This window comes from Malus domestica, chromosome 05, assembly GCF_042453785.1.
Source record: "Malus domestica chromosome 05, GDT2T_hap1".
NCBI lineage: Eukaryota > Viridiplantae > Streptophyta > Magnoliopsida > Rosales > Rosaceae > Malus > Malus domestica.
The window spans coordinates 37,686,847-37,701,058 of NC_091665.1; the positions used below are offsets into that span (position 1 = coordinate 37,686,847).

General features: G+C 36.4%; 1 protein-coding gene across 1 annotated transcript; it reads left to right on the forward strand.

Annotated features, from left to right (window-relative positions):
• The first annotated feature begins 5,750 nt into the window (after positions 1–5,750).
• LOC103431980 (probable LRR receptor-like serine/threonine-protein kinase At1g56130) lies at positions 5,751–13,644 on the forward strand. The gene is made up of 24 exons (XM_029098813.2): positions 5,751–6,654; positions 6,970–7,156; positions 7,302–7,373; positions 7,697–7,768; positions 8,015–8,086; positions 8,587–8,658; positions 8,763–8,834; positions 8,940–9,011; positions 9,102–9,173; positions 9,260–9,331; positions 9,445–9,516; positions 9,610–9,681; positions 9,866–9,931; positions 10,070–10,132; positions 10,322–10,366; positions 10,472–10,530; positions 10,759–11,129; positions 11,276–11,471; positions 11,573–11,701; positions 11,787–11,905; positions 12,040–12,250; positions 12,362–12,593; positions 12,740–12,890; positions 12,981–13,644. Exons 1-24 carry the CDS (start codon positions 6,456–6,458, stop codon positions 13,407–13,409), a joined length of 3,177 nt encoding a protein of 1,058 aa, XP_028954646.2. The 5' UTR covers positions 5,751–6,455; the 3' UTR covers positions 13,410–13,644.
• The last annotated feature ends 568 nt before the right edge of the window (positions 13,645–14,212 follow it).

The window sequence follows — 14,212 nt, forward strand, 5'->3', positions numbered from 1 at the left end:
GAGGCAAGTGTTGGACACTTTGTCCTTAAAATAAGTTTACGCCCCACCCATGGTTGATAGGTGCATGTCTCCCAAAATACAATGACCACATCCTTGTAATAGTAGCACTCCAAATCACAAGGCTCCATGAACCACGATTGTGTTGAAAACTCTCTCATATGGACTCAATAAGACTCTCTAATATTTAGTACACTCTATGTATGATTATGTAAACAATGAAAAGTTATTTTCTTTTATCATAAGGGCTTCTCTATATATAGAATGTGAGATATCTATTTGGAAAGCATGTGACTATTTATGAAGTGTCAAAAGTTGCAACTCTTCATTTGAGTAGACACATCTTTCTACCAAAATGCTCCACTTCTAATTTTAATTCAATTAATAAATTTAATATAATAATATTATTATTAAATTTTCCAACAATCCTCCATATGAATGGAAATTGACTCAGTACCATGCAAATGACAATGCAAACACTAGAGAGAGAATTCAGTATGAAAAGTACCGCATCAGGATATGTGGCTTTTGCTTTGAACCTTCTGTAGTGAATTACTATCGGATTTACTTGGCTAATTAGTGAATGCGATGTCTTGAACTGCTCAGCCGTTTGTGTAAACCAAGACAATAGTAATCACACAATACCATTCCAGACACCCGTGGTTTCTCGGTTGTGTTCATTTTGGCCCTGAACAATTCTTGGTTTCTCATGAGTACTTTTAGAGAACTAACCCCTTCAAAAAATTCTCACATGAACGGCCCCATTCCTCACTCAAGATAGGTGACTTTCCATTAAGAGTATCTTGCATTACCCCACTTATTATTTTCAAGTATAGGAATCATTAAAAGCAAAGCTTATCCTAAATACGCTGCAGATAACATTGTTTCTTCATAAGACATGGGTAGGAGATTATCTCCACAGTGCTCCCATTGAATTATCCACAATTCGGTTGTCCCTTTGAACCTAGATCTTGGGATCTCTAGTTAGCTAGGTTGGGTTGCCATTATGACGATTCTTAATACGTAGGCTTTTAACCCATTCCCCTCGATGATACAACTTACTCTCTAGTCAAACCTTTAAAAATTGGTATGTAACATCCCGCATCGACCAACGGAGAGGGGGTGATGTGTCTTATATCTCCATGCCCACCTCCATATAGCACGAGGCATTTTGGGAACTCACTGACATCAGATTCCATCGGAACTCCAAAGTTAAGCGAGTTCAGACGAGAGCAATCCCAGGATGGGTGACCCATTAGGAGGTTCTCGTGTGAGTTCTCAGAAACAAAACCATGAGGGCATGGTTGGGGCCTAAAATGGACAATATCGTCCTACGGTGGAGTCGAGAATGGGATGTGACATGGTACCACTAGGTTGACTACTCATTATATGGCCATCACAAACTTTATATCCATCCATGGAAATGATTTCCTTTGAGAGTAGTTGTTTTCCAACGTAATTTCTCCAAACATGTGTTTTGGACTTGATAAGTAATTTGCTAACACTTGGGTAAAATCCCTCACATTTAAGGTATTTATAAGAAGGTCCCCAACCTTGCCATACCTTAAATAATTACTCATTACAAGAGATGACATTTTGATTGTCTTATTCAATTAGCAAATTATATTTCCATTATTAAATAAATTCATATCTCAAAAATAGATAAGCTACCCCCACAATTCTTCGATAATTGTGGTTAATTTTTACGTCATCGTTAAATCGATCACTTTTTTTCTTTTTTCTTTAAGAAGTAGGAAACAACTAAGATAGACCTTGTATATCTATCTTCTTAGGCCTTCATGCCTCACTAGCCATTATGGGAAAAACACTTCTTGGCTTTTATCCTTTCCTTCTTATGACTAACATGCATGACCATTCATATGCTTACTTAATAAGCATCATCATGTCTAATACATTTTTTTTCCAAATATCCCACGTTTAATGTCTAGTCTTTTCCTTTCCAAAGACCAAATGTTTTGACTTAATTAAAAAGTCACTTTTATTGTCATAACAGAATGTCAAATTGATTTCTTTATGAATAATCATGAGTCGGGGAAAATTCACTTCGCAATGACATATCATATACCACAGTGACCTTTGGATAGTCATGTTTGTTCATTTGTTTAAAACAAGAAAGGTTGTATTCTTAAATCAGAATAATTTGTAAAGCAACGAAAACCCGAAGGATCACATCCTCATCGCCACACCATCTTTATACCGGTGCATGAGGAAATGACAACATTAAGTAATTACCCATTGGGTTGGCAGCCAACCTTTCATTGCAATGCAACCGATGTACATAGCACAACCATTCAAACAGCCAAATATAATAACATCATATGTATAAATCTCAAAGCAATATCCGAGATTGAACAACCGACATGAATAAAAGGCCTTGACTGTAAATGCAGTCATACCAATGGTAGCACATAACGTTTAACATAATATTCAACGCCAAAGATTAGTATCTTATGCGAAATGCAAGGTAAATCTACCCAGTCTAAAAAACGCATCCTTTCAGAAGATAGGTTTTCCCTACATGCCAATCTTAAAACCGTTACACACTTGAGACTACTAGAACAAAAGTTGTGAAACAAAACCTTTATCCTTTTGCATGCATATTTCAGAGAATTGAAATTAATAAACTCATTGTCAACAAATACATGAATTTAATTAGTGTAATGTCAGGAAATAAAATGCATATATGCAGGTATATGTTAGTATAACTTTTATGTGCCATCATTACTCGCACAACATGAGAAAATCACAATCGATTTCAAAGCAGTGCATGACCAATGTTGTCGAGAAAATTAAAACCCACAAGCCAAATTATAATAGTAATAAACCAATAAACTTGTAAATAATATTTGGTTCAATTAACTATAAGCAAGCGAACAAAATAATGATGAAAGGTTACGAGTTGGCATCTTTTAAATCAAATTAACTTGCAATACATTTGGAAATATTTAACATATGTACTGTTTTATGCAAAACTAGAAACCAAACTATTCTACCACGAAAAGGAAAATCTACGCATAAACATACATGATAGAATATTGATCTTAAACGAACATAGCAACCAAACCATAAACTTGTCATGATGGTGATCTTGGCGTTCTGAAGCGAAGAAGTCGTCGATATTAATAGCAAAGGACATATGTTATCTACATCCCCAAGTGAATGAGAACATTCAACAACGGCAAGTTGCTGATGAGGAAAGCGTATGCAGAGACTTGGTCCAAATGTAAAGTTGGGTGTGAGAATGTGAGGACAAAAGGAGACTAAATTATATAAGGGCTTATAAGAAATTAGGCTACTTTTTATATTGCCAATTGATTTTACAAAAATATTATTCTTACCATATATTTGTACCATTATTTATACCATATCTCTAATAGAGATAGGATTCACATGTGTTGGTGGACACTACCGTTATTAAATAGATAATATAAATGATGGTATAAATTGGTTACACTAGGTAGTAAGTGTAATATTACTCTTGATTTTATGATAGAATCTCAACTTTTTTAATTAGGGAAAGTGTATGATACAAGTCGCATCTTTTGTAGCTGCCCGTCTTTTAAGGACAATACTTGGATACTCAATGAGGAGTACCCAAATTTACTCACCTCTGATGTGGCCCAATAATATTACAACATGTGTATTTCAAAACTTTATGCCAATATTTGTATCTTACTAACCAAACACTGAATTATCATTTTAAACTCATAACCAAACACCTTTCATCTTCATTCTCATTCTGTTAGGAATTAGATCTCATCCGAATCCACTTTGTGAGGATCATGTATCGTGCACTTAAAAATCATTTGATTTTTTTATTTAAAATATCGTATGATATACGATGAACGGTTAGGATGCTAGAATCGTTAGGATCCCCACAAAGTAGATCCGAAGAGAATCTCGTTCCCAAAACATATCCTCTTTTGACTTTTCTTGCTGTATCATTCAACTCAACTTGCAGATATTTTCATCCCGATCGAATTTTCAGTTCAGCCACAACTTTTGAAAATTCCACCAGAGATTTTTTTTCTTTTTTTTTTTGTTTTTGAAAATCCCACCTTTGTTTTTCTTTGAAAAAATCCATGTCCCCTTATCTAAAATTCATTTTATCGTTGTATTTATACGCAAAATTATGAATGAAATATTATTCTTATACCGGACAAACTTACAACATACATGCAATTTTAGCAATTTTTTAAGCTAATTGTGAAAGGCTTGAGTTTGTTACTTTGTAATCTGCGTACTTGCTTGAACAAGGCCATCGGTAGGTAAGGTACAATTTCCAACTAGCCTTTTCCGAATTCGAAAGAAGTGGATAACCGTAGTTCGACACTAGTGCCCATCTTTTTAGAAAGAAAAAAAAAACTAATTGAATAGTGTGTCATGTGTTTTGTTAGACATAATAATGTGATTAGTTTAAAATTTGTCACAATGACATCTTCGTTTGATGTCATATCAAAATCACCAACTAACAAAGAATTAATCCTTTGTTCTTTCGCTATCGAGAAAAATCCCTCTCCCTAATTACAGTAATTGACCAACTGAGCAAGAATGTTAATCCATAAGTCAATCCCTTGATTTTTAAACCAGAAAAATATTAACAATCTAGAATTGTACATAAATATTTCAACACTAAAGCAGCTCAATGTGTAATATTACAGTATACAATTCAACTATATGATCAAAGTCTTGGCCAACTCCAGGTGGGAAGTTAAAAAAGTGGCCGCCATTTGATCATTCAACTTGGTCAAAATATATTATAGGATAAATTACATAAAACTACATTAATTATCAATCGAACCACAATTTCATACCTCATGTTTTAAATTGCAATGTCATACCTCAATATATGAATTCGTTGCAATGTCAAACCTCCATTAAATTTTCTGTTTAAATAATGACGTGGCAGGAGTGGGATCCACTCATTTGCCACCTTGAATAAAAAATTAATTAATTATTAATAAATTGCTAATTCTTATTTCACAATTAAACTTAATTAAAAAAAAAAAAAGAACTCTCTTCATTTCCTCCCCCTGCTCCCTCATCCGTCCCCCTTCTTCCTTGTCCATCCGCCTCCTTCGAGTCCACCGATTCGGACCAGCGAGTTCGTCATATCAGATCGGCACATAATCAATCTGTTCGACGGGAAAGATCCGGTGTTTTGACTCCCTCCCTGGTTCTTGTGGAGGTTACAACGAAATGATCTGGCTACGACGTCGGCGAGCACATACATGTCTTCTTCGGCATCAAAATCGGTCCGGTTTTCTTTGAAACGGCAGTGGATCGATTCGAATGATGGTTGGGAGAAATCGAATGGTGGTTGATGGAGAACCGAACGGACGGAGACGGAAATGAGAAGGTGTAGAGGTTGACACGCATCGGGGAAGCGAATCTGTAGCTGTGGTGGTAACCCAGAAAATGGGAAAAAAAAAGGGGGAAAGAAAAAGAAAAAAATTGGACTGTAATGAACTTCCATTCTTCAATTAATATTATGGAAGATTTCGAAAATCCGGAATTCTGGGCGAATTTTCAAATGGCCACTTCTTGAATTTTTGAAATTTTAATTTCTCTAATTAAAAAAAAATGAATTTCTCTAATTTCTTGAATTTTATGGGTTTGTATTTGTGTTTTTCGTTTTGGGTTTCATTTTTGTGGGGTTCTTCGTTTTGGCTTTCTGGAACTCTCCCTTTGCAATTTTGTTTGGTGGTTTTTGTTAGAAAAATGGTGAAGAAGAAGAAGAAGAAATTGAAGAAATGGCAGTGGGGCGAAAGCCCCAGTCGGTGATGGGATTTGAAGAGAGGGAAAATGATAAGGGGATGGTTTCTAATGCTCAGTTTTGCGAAATCTTAGTGAACTTATGATGAAGAAATCAAATTAGTTTTATGTAAAGACTGTTGGAGCAAGATGATTTGGGTCTGGTTTTGGTTTGCCATCAAAATCCACTTATTTGGGGTCCGGTTTTGGTTTGCCATCGAAACCCACCTGCGTTTTGCGATCGGCGGTGTATCAGTTGTTCCCGGAGGAGGACGAACATTAGCTGTGTTTAAGGAGGACTAGGAAGAAGGGGAGCGGAGGAAGGAGTGATGGGAGGAGGAACGGGGACGATTTCCACGGAACAAGGAGGAGAGGTTTTTATTTATTTATTTTTAAAGTTAATTTTAATTGTCAAATAAAAAATTAATAAAAAATTAATTTTTTATTCAAGTTGGCAAAAAAGTGGTTCTCGTTACTGTCACATCATCATTTAACAATCAGATTGACAGAAAATTTAACAGAGTTCTGACATTGCAACAACTTCATAAGTTGAGTTATGACATTGCAATATTTAAACATGAGATATGGGATTGTGATTCGACTCATAATTGAGTTAGTTTTTTGTAATTTACCCTATATTATATATATATATATATACGTTGTCAATATATGACTAAAATCTAATGGTCTTTTTCTTCTTACATGCAACGCATGATTCAGCCAGTCAGAATATAAGTGTTGGTCGTTTAAGTTCACGCCGTCGAGGAGAGCAAGTTCTGCACATGTACAATATGAAGATGAAGTTGCTGATGAGGATACTATTACTCTGCTTCTGGTTTCAGCTGTCCTTTGCTCAAAATCCTACCACTGATCCACCTGAAGGTTCTCTCTCCCTCTCTCTCACACACACTTTGCTACATTTAAGTGTTTTTGACCAGGAACTGGGCTTTTTTTCCCTCAACAAAATGACTTTTGAAGTGTTTTTTGACTATATGAAATGAAATTTCGAGGAACTTATTTGTAAAGCCTTTTTTCTTCCCATATACAAAGCATCCAAAAATTAAGGGTAATTTTCCTTTGTAATAATCAATTTGATATTTCGTTTGGTTCGAGATAGTCTGGTAAGTGGTAACACAAGTCAAATTATGGTGTGATATAATGTAATACACACAAGGACTGAATTAACTGAGAGTGCAGTGAGGGCGTTGAACTCAATATTTGAACAATGGGACACACAACCAGTGGCGGAGCAGTGGAATATCAGTGGAGAACCCTGCAGTGGATTTGCCATCAACTTCACCAACATTGAAAGCCTCGATATCAACCCAGCCCTCGTTTGCAACTGTTCTTATGACAATAATGCTACATGCCACATCACCCAATTGTATGTTAAACTACTCTCTCTTTATGAATAAGGTTTCCATGCCACTGCTGATTTTTCACTTGCTACCTATATATATTAACGTCATAATTTGACTGTGTCGCTCCATTTTATGTAGTTCTAAATGTTCAATCTTTTTGCTTTCCAGGAGAGTGTATGCTCTTAACAAACGAGGGGTGTTTCCAGAAGAATTTGTGGCTTTGAGATATCTCACATATTTGTATGAATTTTTTTCAACTCCCTTCTCTGTTTTTGGTTCATCAAAATCATATATTGGATATTAAAAATTGTAGAATTATCAGAGAGACAGGCCAAAAGCTCACTTCCAACAACATCGATACTGTCTCCAACTTGGTAATTACCACCTGCACAATCCGTCAGGTGTGAGGTTTATCTCAAAAGGACTCGACATTAGTTGGAGTGGGATTTGGATATTTAAACTCTTCTTTCTTTATTTCTCTAGCCGATGTGGGATTTCAACAAAAATATGGTGATGTTATAAGTTTAAGAGTTAACGATTAGACTTCCTTTCAATTTTTGTAGGAGTATCTATCAGAATTATTTCACCGGTCCCCTACCGGCATTCATTGGCAATATGTCTGCATTGACTCACTTGTAAGTAGTGAGCGAACATTTCTTTAAGTACTCATACTTCTGATGAGACCCGTAGCAATTTGTATACTTCAGTTTGAATATCATAATCTACAGTTATGTTCTTTACACCATTTCGCTACTATTTATGCCGTAATCTACAAAAAAAATCATTATGCTTTTATTGAATAATGCAGAACTAGTTTCCTGTTATGTAATGTAATTAAGTTTAATGGTGCTTATCTTTCACTAACTGATATCTCCATTCAGGTCAATTGGCGTCAATTCATTCTCTGAGCCCATCCCCAAGGAGCTTGGAAACCTTAAGGAGCTAACATATTTGTAAGCCATGAAAAATTAGAGAGCGTACAATAAAGTTTTGTGTCATAAACATTAGATACAGAACCTGTTTTTATAAGCTAAAAATCTGGTTATGAATGAACAATCGAAGAACGGAAAATGAGAAGGATAATAATGGAAGAATTTTCTAAAGGTTTCTCTCTCTCTCTCTGCAAAATCTAGCAGAGCATATTCTCTTCATCTCTCTACAATTCACACACACTCTGTGCTTTACATAACCGTTAGAATCCAAGGTGGATTCTCTCTCTTCACAAAACAATCCCCGCCTTACATCTAGCTAGTTGCTAGGATCATTACACCTGGCATTATTTGCATTGCTACATTAGAGCTGCACACCTGGTATTTTAAACTCAATTGAATACACAAATTTGATACACAGCTTATTTCCTAATCAGCTATAGACTTACAATTCAACAGAACCTTCTATCACTCTTCAATAATTGCTTTCAAGTAAGTGTTTGCCCGTTCAACATGACTTGCAGGGACATTGGATCAAATAATTTCTCCGGAACACTCCCTCCAGAACTTGGTAATTTAGTCAAGCTCGAGCAACTGTAAGTGCTTTGTTAAATCATCGAATTTGAATTACATGTTAATTCCTTACAGATGAGCAAAAATATGAAATGGGTATTAATCAGTTGCCTTATGATTTTCACAGTTACATGGACAGCTGTGGACTCGGTGGTGAAATTCCTTCAACATTTGCCAACCTCACCAACATGCAAGTCGTGTAAGAATGGCTCTTAAATCGTATTTTAGATTTGTTCGTTTATCCAGTACTGTGAGATTGCTTTTCTTGGATGAGCTTAGTATAATTCAACTTTTTGAATTTTAGCTGGGCATCGGACAATCCTTTCTCGGGAAAGATACCTGATTTCATAGGGAATTGGACACAACTCTATCATTTGTAAGTAGAGAAACCTTTGATCTTTTGTAGTTTATGAAAGCAGACCTGAGATGGATAATTTGTTGACAAGCTTCTTATATGTTTCTGTAGGGAATTTCAAGGGAACTCTTTCGAAGGCCCAATACCAGCCAACTTTTCTCAACTGACCTCATTGGAGTATCTGTAAGTACAAATGTTTCATAAATTGTAATTCTCTCTCTCTTTCTCCGAAGACGGGATTTCAGTTTATTTTGCATATAATGATGTAGGCTAATCAGTGATATATACAACGGGAGCTCTTCTCTTGATTTCATAAAAAATCTGAAAAGCTTGACTGATTTGTAAGTGAAGATTCTCATCGATCCAGATACTTTCATCTAACTTCTTTTTCCTTTTGAAATTTGATATCTTACTCCATCTTCTTTTTATCAAATTTTATGTTTTCGGAATACAGAGGACTACGAAACGCATTAATCACCGGTACCATCCCTTCTGATATTGGAGAATATCAAAGTCTAAAGACATTGTACGTACCAGCAAATATAAGCTTGAGTCCCAACGAGACCAATTAGTTTTCTTTCATTCTGATTGCTCTTCTCAACTTATCGTTGGTGTGCAGGGATCTGAGTTTCAACAATTTGACAGGCCAACTACCAAGTTCTTTGTTCAACTTGAGTAATCTTACATACTTGTAATCCCCGTCCTTATTATTATATTTTGCTTGCGTTATCATACATAAGTTATCAAATCTTCAACATTCCCTACTTTGATTGAAGATCTGGACTAATCCTTCTAGATTTTGTGCACATCTGACCTTTTGTTTGTTCATCTCTTTTTCTTTTCTGGGTGCCTTCTACTATAATCGAAATGGCCAGGTTTCTTGGAAACAATAGTCTCTCTGGACCTCTTCCGAGCCAAAAGAGCTTTCAACTTCAGACTATGTAAGTCCTCGTTTCTTAAAGTAGTCATATAGAATGCACGGTGCAAGTATGTGTTTGTGTATAATCGTAAGCATTCTAATCCTATCTTACACAAGTTCTTAATAATTATGTCTTTTGATTCTATTTTGTTATTTGCAGAGATTTGTCTTACAATTTTTTATCAGGAAGCCTTCCCCAGTGGGTGACCACAATGTCGCAACTGTACGTGTCCTTTTATCTTTCACTTTCATTTTACAGTTTAAATCACCAGAATATGTTCGGACAAAAAATTATCACTGAGATTCGTTTTCACAATGCTACTTACCTACTAAGTTTTGATCTTGTACATGGAATTTTAATTTGATAAAGATATAGTTCTTCATATGTTGATTGATTAATGATTTTATGCAGGAACTTAGTGGTCAACAACTTCACATTTGACGGTTCAAACATAGCGTGAGTTGAAATTTCTCTTACTTGTTTTAGACAAGCAATACTATCACTACTCTTCCACTACATGATTCTATTTGGATAACTAATAATTGTTCTCTTTGTTTGCAGTCTTCCTCGATTGAATTGCCTCCAGAGAAATTTTCCATGCAATCGAAATACCCCACGATGTAATATGCTCTTATGTCACCCATCATTTACTATTTTAACGCAACGTCATGTTAGTGGAAAAGGCATTGCTTCTCTAGTTATTTATACATATGGATATAGATTGCAAGCATGTTTTCATAAGTTCAGTAATACGCATAACTGGTTAGAAATATGTGACTGAAGAACATTAGTATGAGTCTTCAATTTGAAGTTTCATTGCTAATCATGGGTAGATTCTGGTATTACAGCAAGCTTCTCAATCAACTGTGGTGGACAGCAAATGACGGGAAGTGATGGCATATTGTATGAGAGTGACGACTCAGAACTTGGTCTAGCAACATTCAGTGTAACAGAGAATTGGGCTGTCAGCAATGTCGGTTTGCTTTCTGACCGTACCTCATCGTTGAACAAGACCGTTGCACAAGTCACCGGAACAAATGGGACCCCGGAGCTTCTCCAAACTTCAAGAACGTCCACAGGATCACTGAGATACTATGGCCTGGGCCTTAAGAATGGGCTCTACAATGTAACATTGCACTTTGCAGAGACGGTTTATGAAAGTCGCACTTCACAAACTTGGCAAAGTCTAGGACGACGTGTATTTGATATCTATATTCAGGTAAGACTGCTTATAGAATAAAAATTCTAACTTATTTGAAGTAAACACCTCATTGGACAGGTTTTCGATGTTATAAGCTACATTAACTAAAGACAGTGATTTAAAGGAGACTAGAATTATCACCTACCTCTTCATTTGGTTGCTAGGGTACCCAAAGGACGAAGGACTTTGACATATCGAAGGAGGCAGGTGGTGTTAACCAAGCAGTTGTGAGAAAATTTAATGTTAACGTGTTAGAGAATTATCTTGAAATTCATCTATTCTGGGCTGGTAAAGGGACTTGTTGCATACCCAATTATGGTGATTACGGCCCACTAATAGCAGCTGTCCATGCTGCTTCAGGTATAATATTTGTTCACTTATAGAGATTTCCTGTGAGTGGTTTAAATGTATTTTTTTTGCTGTTAATTGACATTGAAGAATTCGTCTGTTTTATCACTTAGATTTTACAAAGAAGAGCAATATTGGGTTGATAGTTGGTATTGCAGTTCTTGTTGGAGTTGTGAGCTTGCTATTAATATTTGCAATTCTATATATGAGGAGGAAAAAATCAGAAAAAGAAGACGATGAAGGTAAACGACCATATCATTAACACACAGAAGTAAGAATGCTTTCACGAAAGTAAAACTTATGTCATACTTTTTTGTGAATGTGCAGATATTCTAGGATTAGGCCCCCGGCCATATACTTTCAGTTATGTTGAATTGAGAACTGCAACTGAAGATTTTAATCCTTCAAATAAGCTAGGAGAGGGAGGATATGGCCCCGTTTACAAGGTGAAATCCATATTACATCAATATCATGTACTTGAAGTAATGACAAGAGAAAGGAGAGAGAGCGAGAGAAGAAAATATAGCTTCTGTTTTCTTTCCTTTCGCGTCACTAAATTGTGTTTCTATGTACATTGTAGGGTACACTTTCTGATGGTAGAGTAGTGGCTGTGAAGCAACTTTCAGTATCATCTCACCAAGGGAAGAGTCAATTTGTATCTGAAATTGCTACCATATCTGCTGTGCAACATCGGAATCTAGTGAAATTGTATGGATGCTGCATTGAAGGCAGACACCGCATTTTGGTTTATGAGTATCTTGAAAACAAGAGCCTTGATCAGGCACTTTTTGGTACAAACCTATCTACTTTTAAGTTGCACAGAAATAGCATTGTCTGCAGTTTCAAGCACTCTAAAATTGTTAAGAAATGTTTTTGATTGGATGTGTTCACTAATATTTCAGGAACAAGTAACTTGCACCTTGACTGGCCTACTCGATTCAATATATTGTTGGGAACAGCAAGAGGATTTGCTTACCTTCATGAGGAGTCAAGGCCAAGGATTGTACATCGAGATGTCAAAGCGAGTAATATTTTGCTTGATGCAGAACTCTCCCCAAAAATATCAGATTTTGGATTGGCAAAGCTTTATGATGATGAGATAACCCACATCAGCACCCGGGTTGCAGGGACAATGTAAGCCATCCTTTATTGTTTTTCCAGAGGATACATACATTATGGCCACATACATTTTTACTTGCATGAAATTTCCACACATGTTAATAATGCCTCTAATGATCTCAAGTAACATTGTGCAACCATTTGATTATCTTGCATTGCAGAGGCTATTTGGCACCGGAGTATGCATTGTTTGGACATTTGACAGAGAAGGCCGATGTGTTTGGTTTTGGAGTCGTTGTTTTAGAGATCCTCAGCGGGAGACCAAACTCTTATAATAACTTGGATCTAGAAAAGATTTCTCTTCTTGAATGGGTAGGAATTGCATTCGCCTAGCTTCATTTAGGCATTGTTGTGAAAAAAATTATTTATACTTTCCTTTGACTGTGGCATAATGTTTTTCAGGTGTGGGCTCTACATGAAAATGACCAAACTCTAGGGCTGGTGGATCCGAGATTGACAAAGTTTGATGAAACTGAAGCAACTAGATTGATAAGAGTAGCTCTCATGTGCACGCAGGGATCACCGATGGCACGACCATCTATGTCACGCGTGGTTGCAATGCTCTCTGGAGACATTGACGTAGGCACTGTCATGTCGAAGCCAAGCTATTTGACAGATTATGATTTCAAAGATGTAACAACATCATTAACAAGTAGATTTTTGGTGGAGGATGATACCCCATCAACTTCATCCAAGGGTAGTAATGTTTGCCTCAACTATCAATCGAGAGGCAGCAATGCAAGTGGTGCTAACACTCCCTGGATTGACCATGCGCCTTCTGTAAACGTCACTCAATCACTGCTCGCTGAAATTAGAGCAAAAGGAAGGTGATAAATATCAGGAACTGATTTTTGCATGCTCTTTCTTTTGGTAGTGGGCAGGGGACTGGCATGCCAGATTTGAATATACCTTAGTAAATGGATGTATATCCTACTTATTCATACACAATGTTTATAGATATGTTCATGAACCACCACCACTGGATGGAGATCCCACCACTAAAATTTAAGAATGTGTTCATGGAATTCAGATAATTTAATAAGGCCTTTTTGGGTCTATAAATTGAGCCTTGATGTTGTCCAGTTGCAGAATAAAGAAGAAAATGCCTTTTTAGGTCTATAAATTGAGCTTTGATTTTGATTGGATGTGTTCACTAATATTTCAGAGACAAGTAACTTGCACCTTGGCTGGCCTACTTGATTCAATATATTGTTGGGAACAGCAAGAGGACTTGCTTACCTCCATAAGGAGTCAAGGCCAAGGATTGTACATCGAGATGTCAAAGCCATTAATATTTTGCTCGATGTAGAACTCCCCCCAAAAATATCAAATTTTGGATTGGAAAAGTTTTATGATGACGAGAAAACCCACATCAGCACCCGAGTTGCAGGGACAATGTCACATTTATACTTGCATGAAATTTTAATACACATCATGTTAATAATGCCACTAATGATCTCAAGAAACATTGTACAACCATTTGATTATCTTGCATTGCAGAGGCTATTTGGCACCCGAGTATGCAATGCGTGGACATTTGACAGATAAGGCTGATGTGTTTGGTTTTGGAGTCGTTGCTCTGTAAATCCCTAGCGGGAGACCAAACTCTGACAATAACTTAGATCCATAAAAGA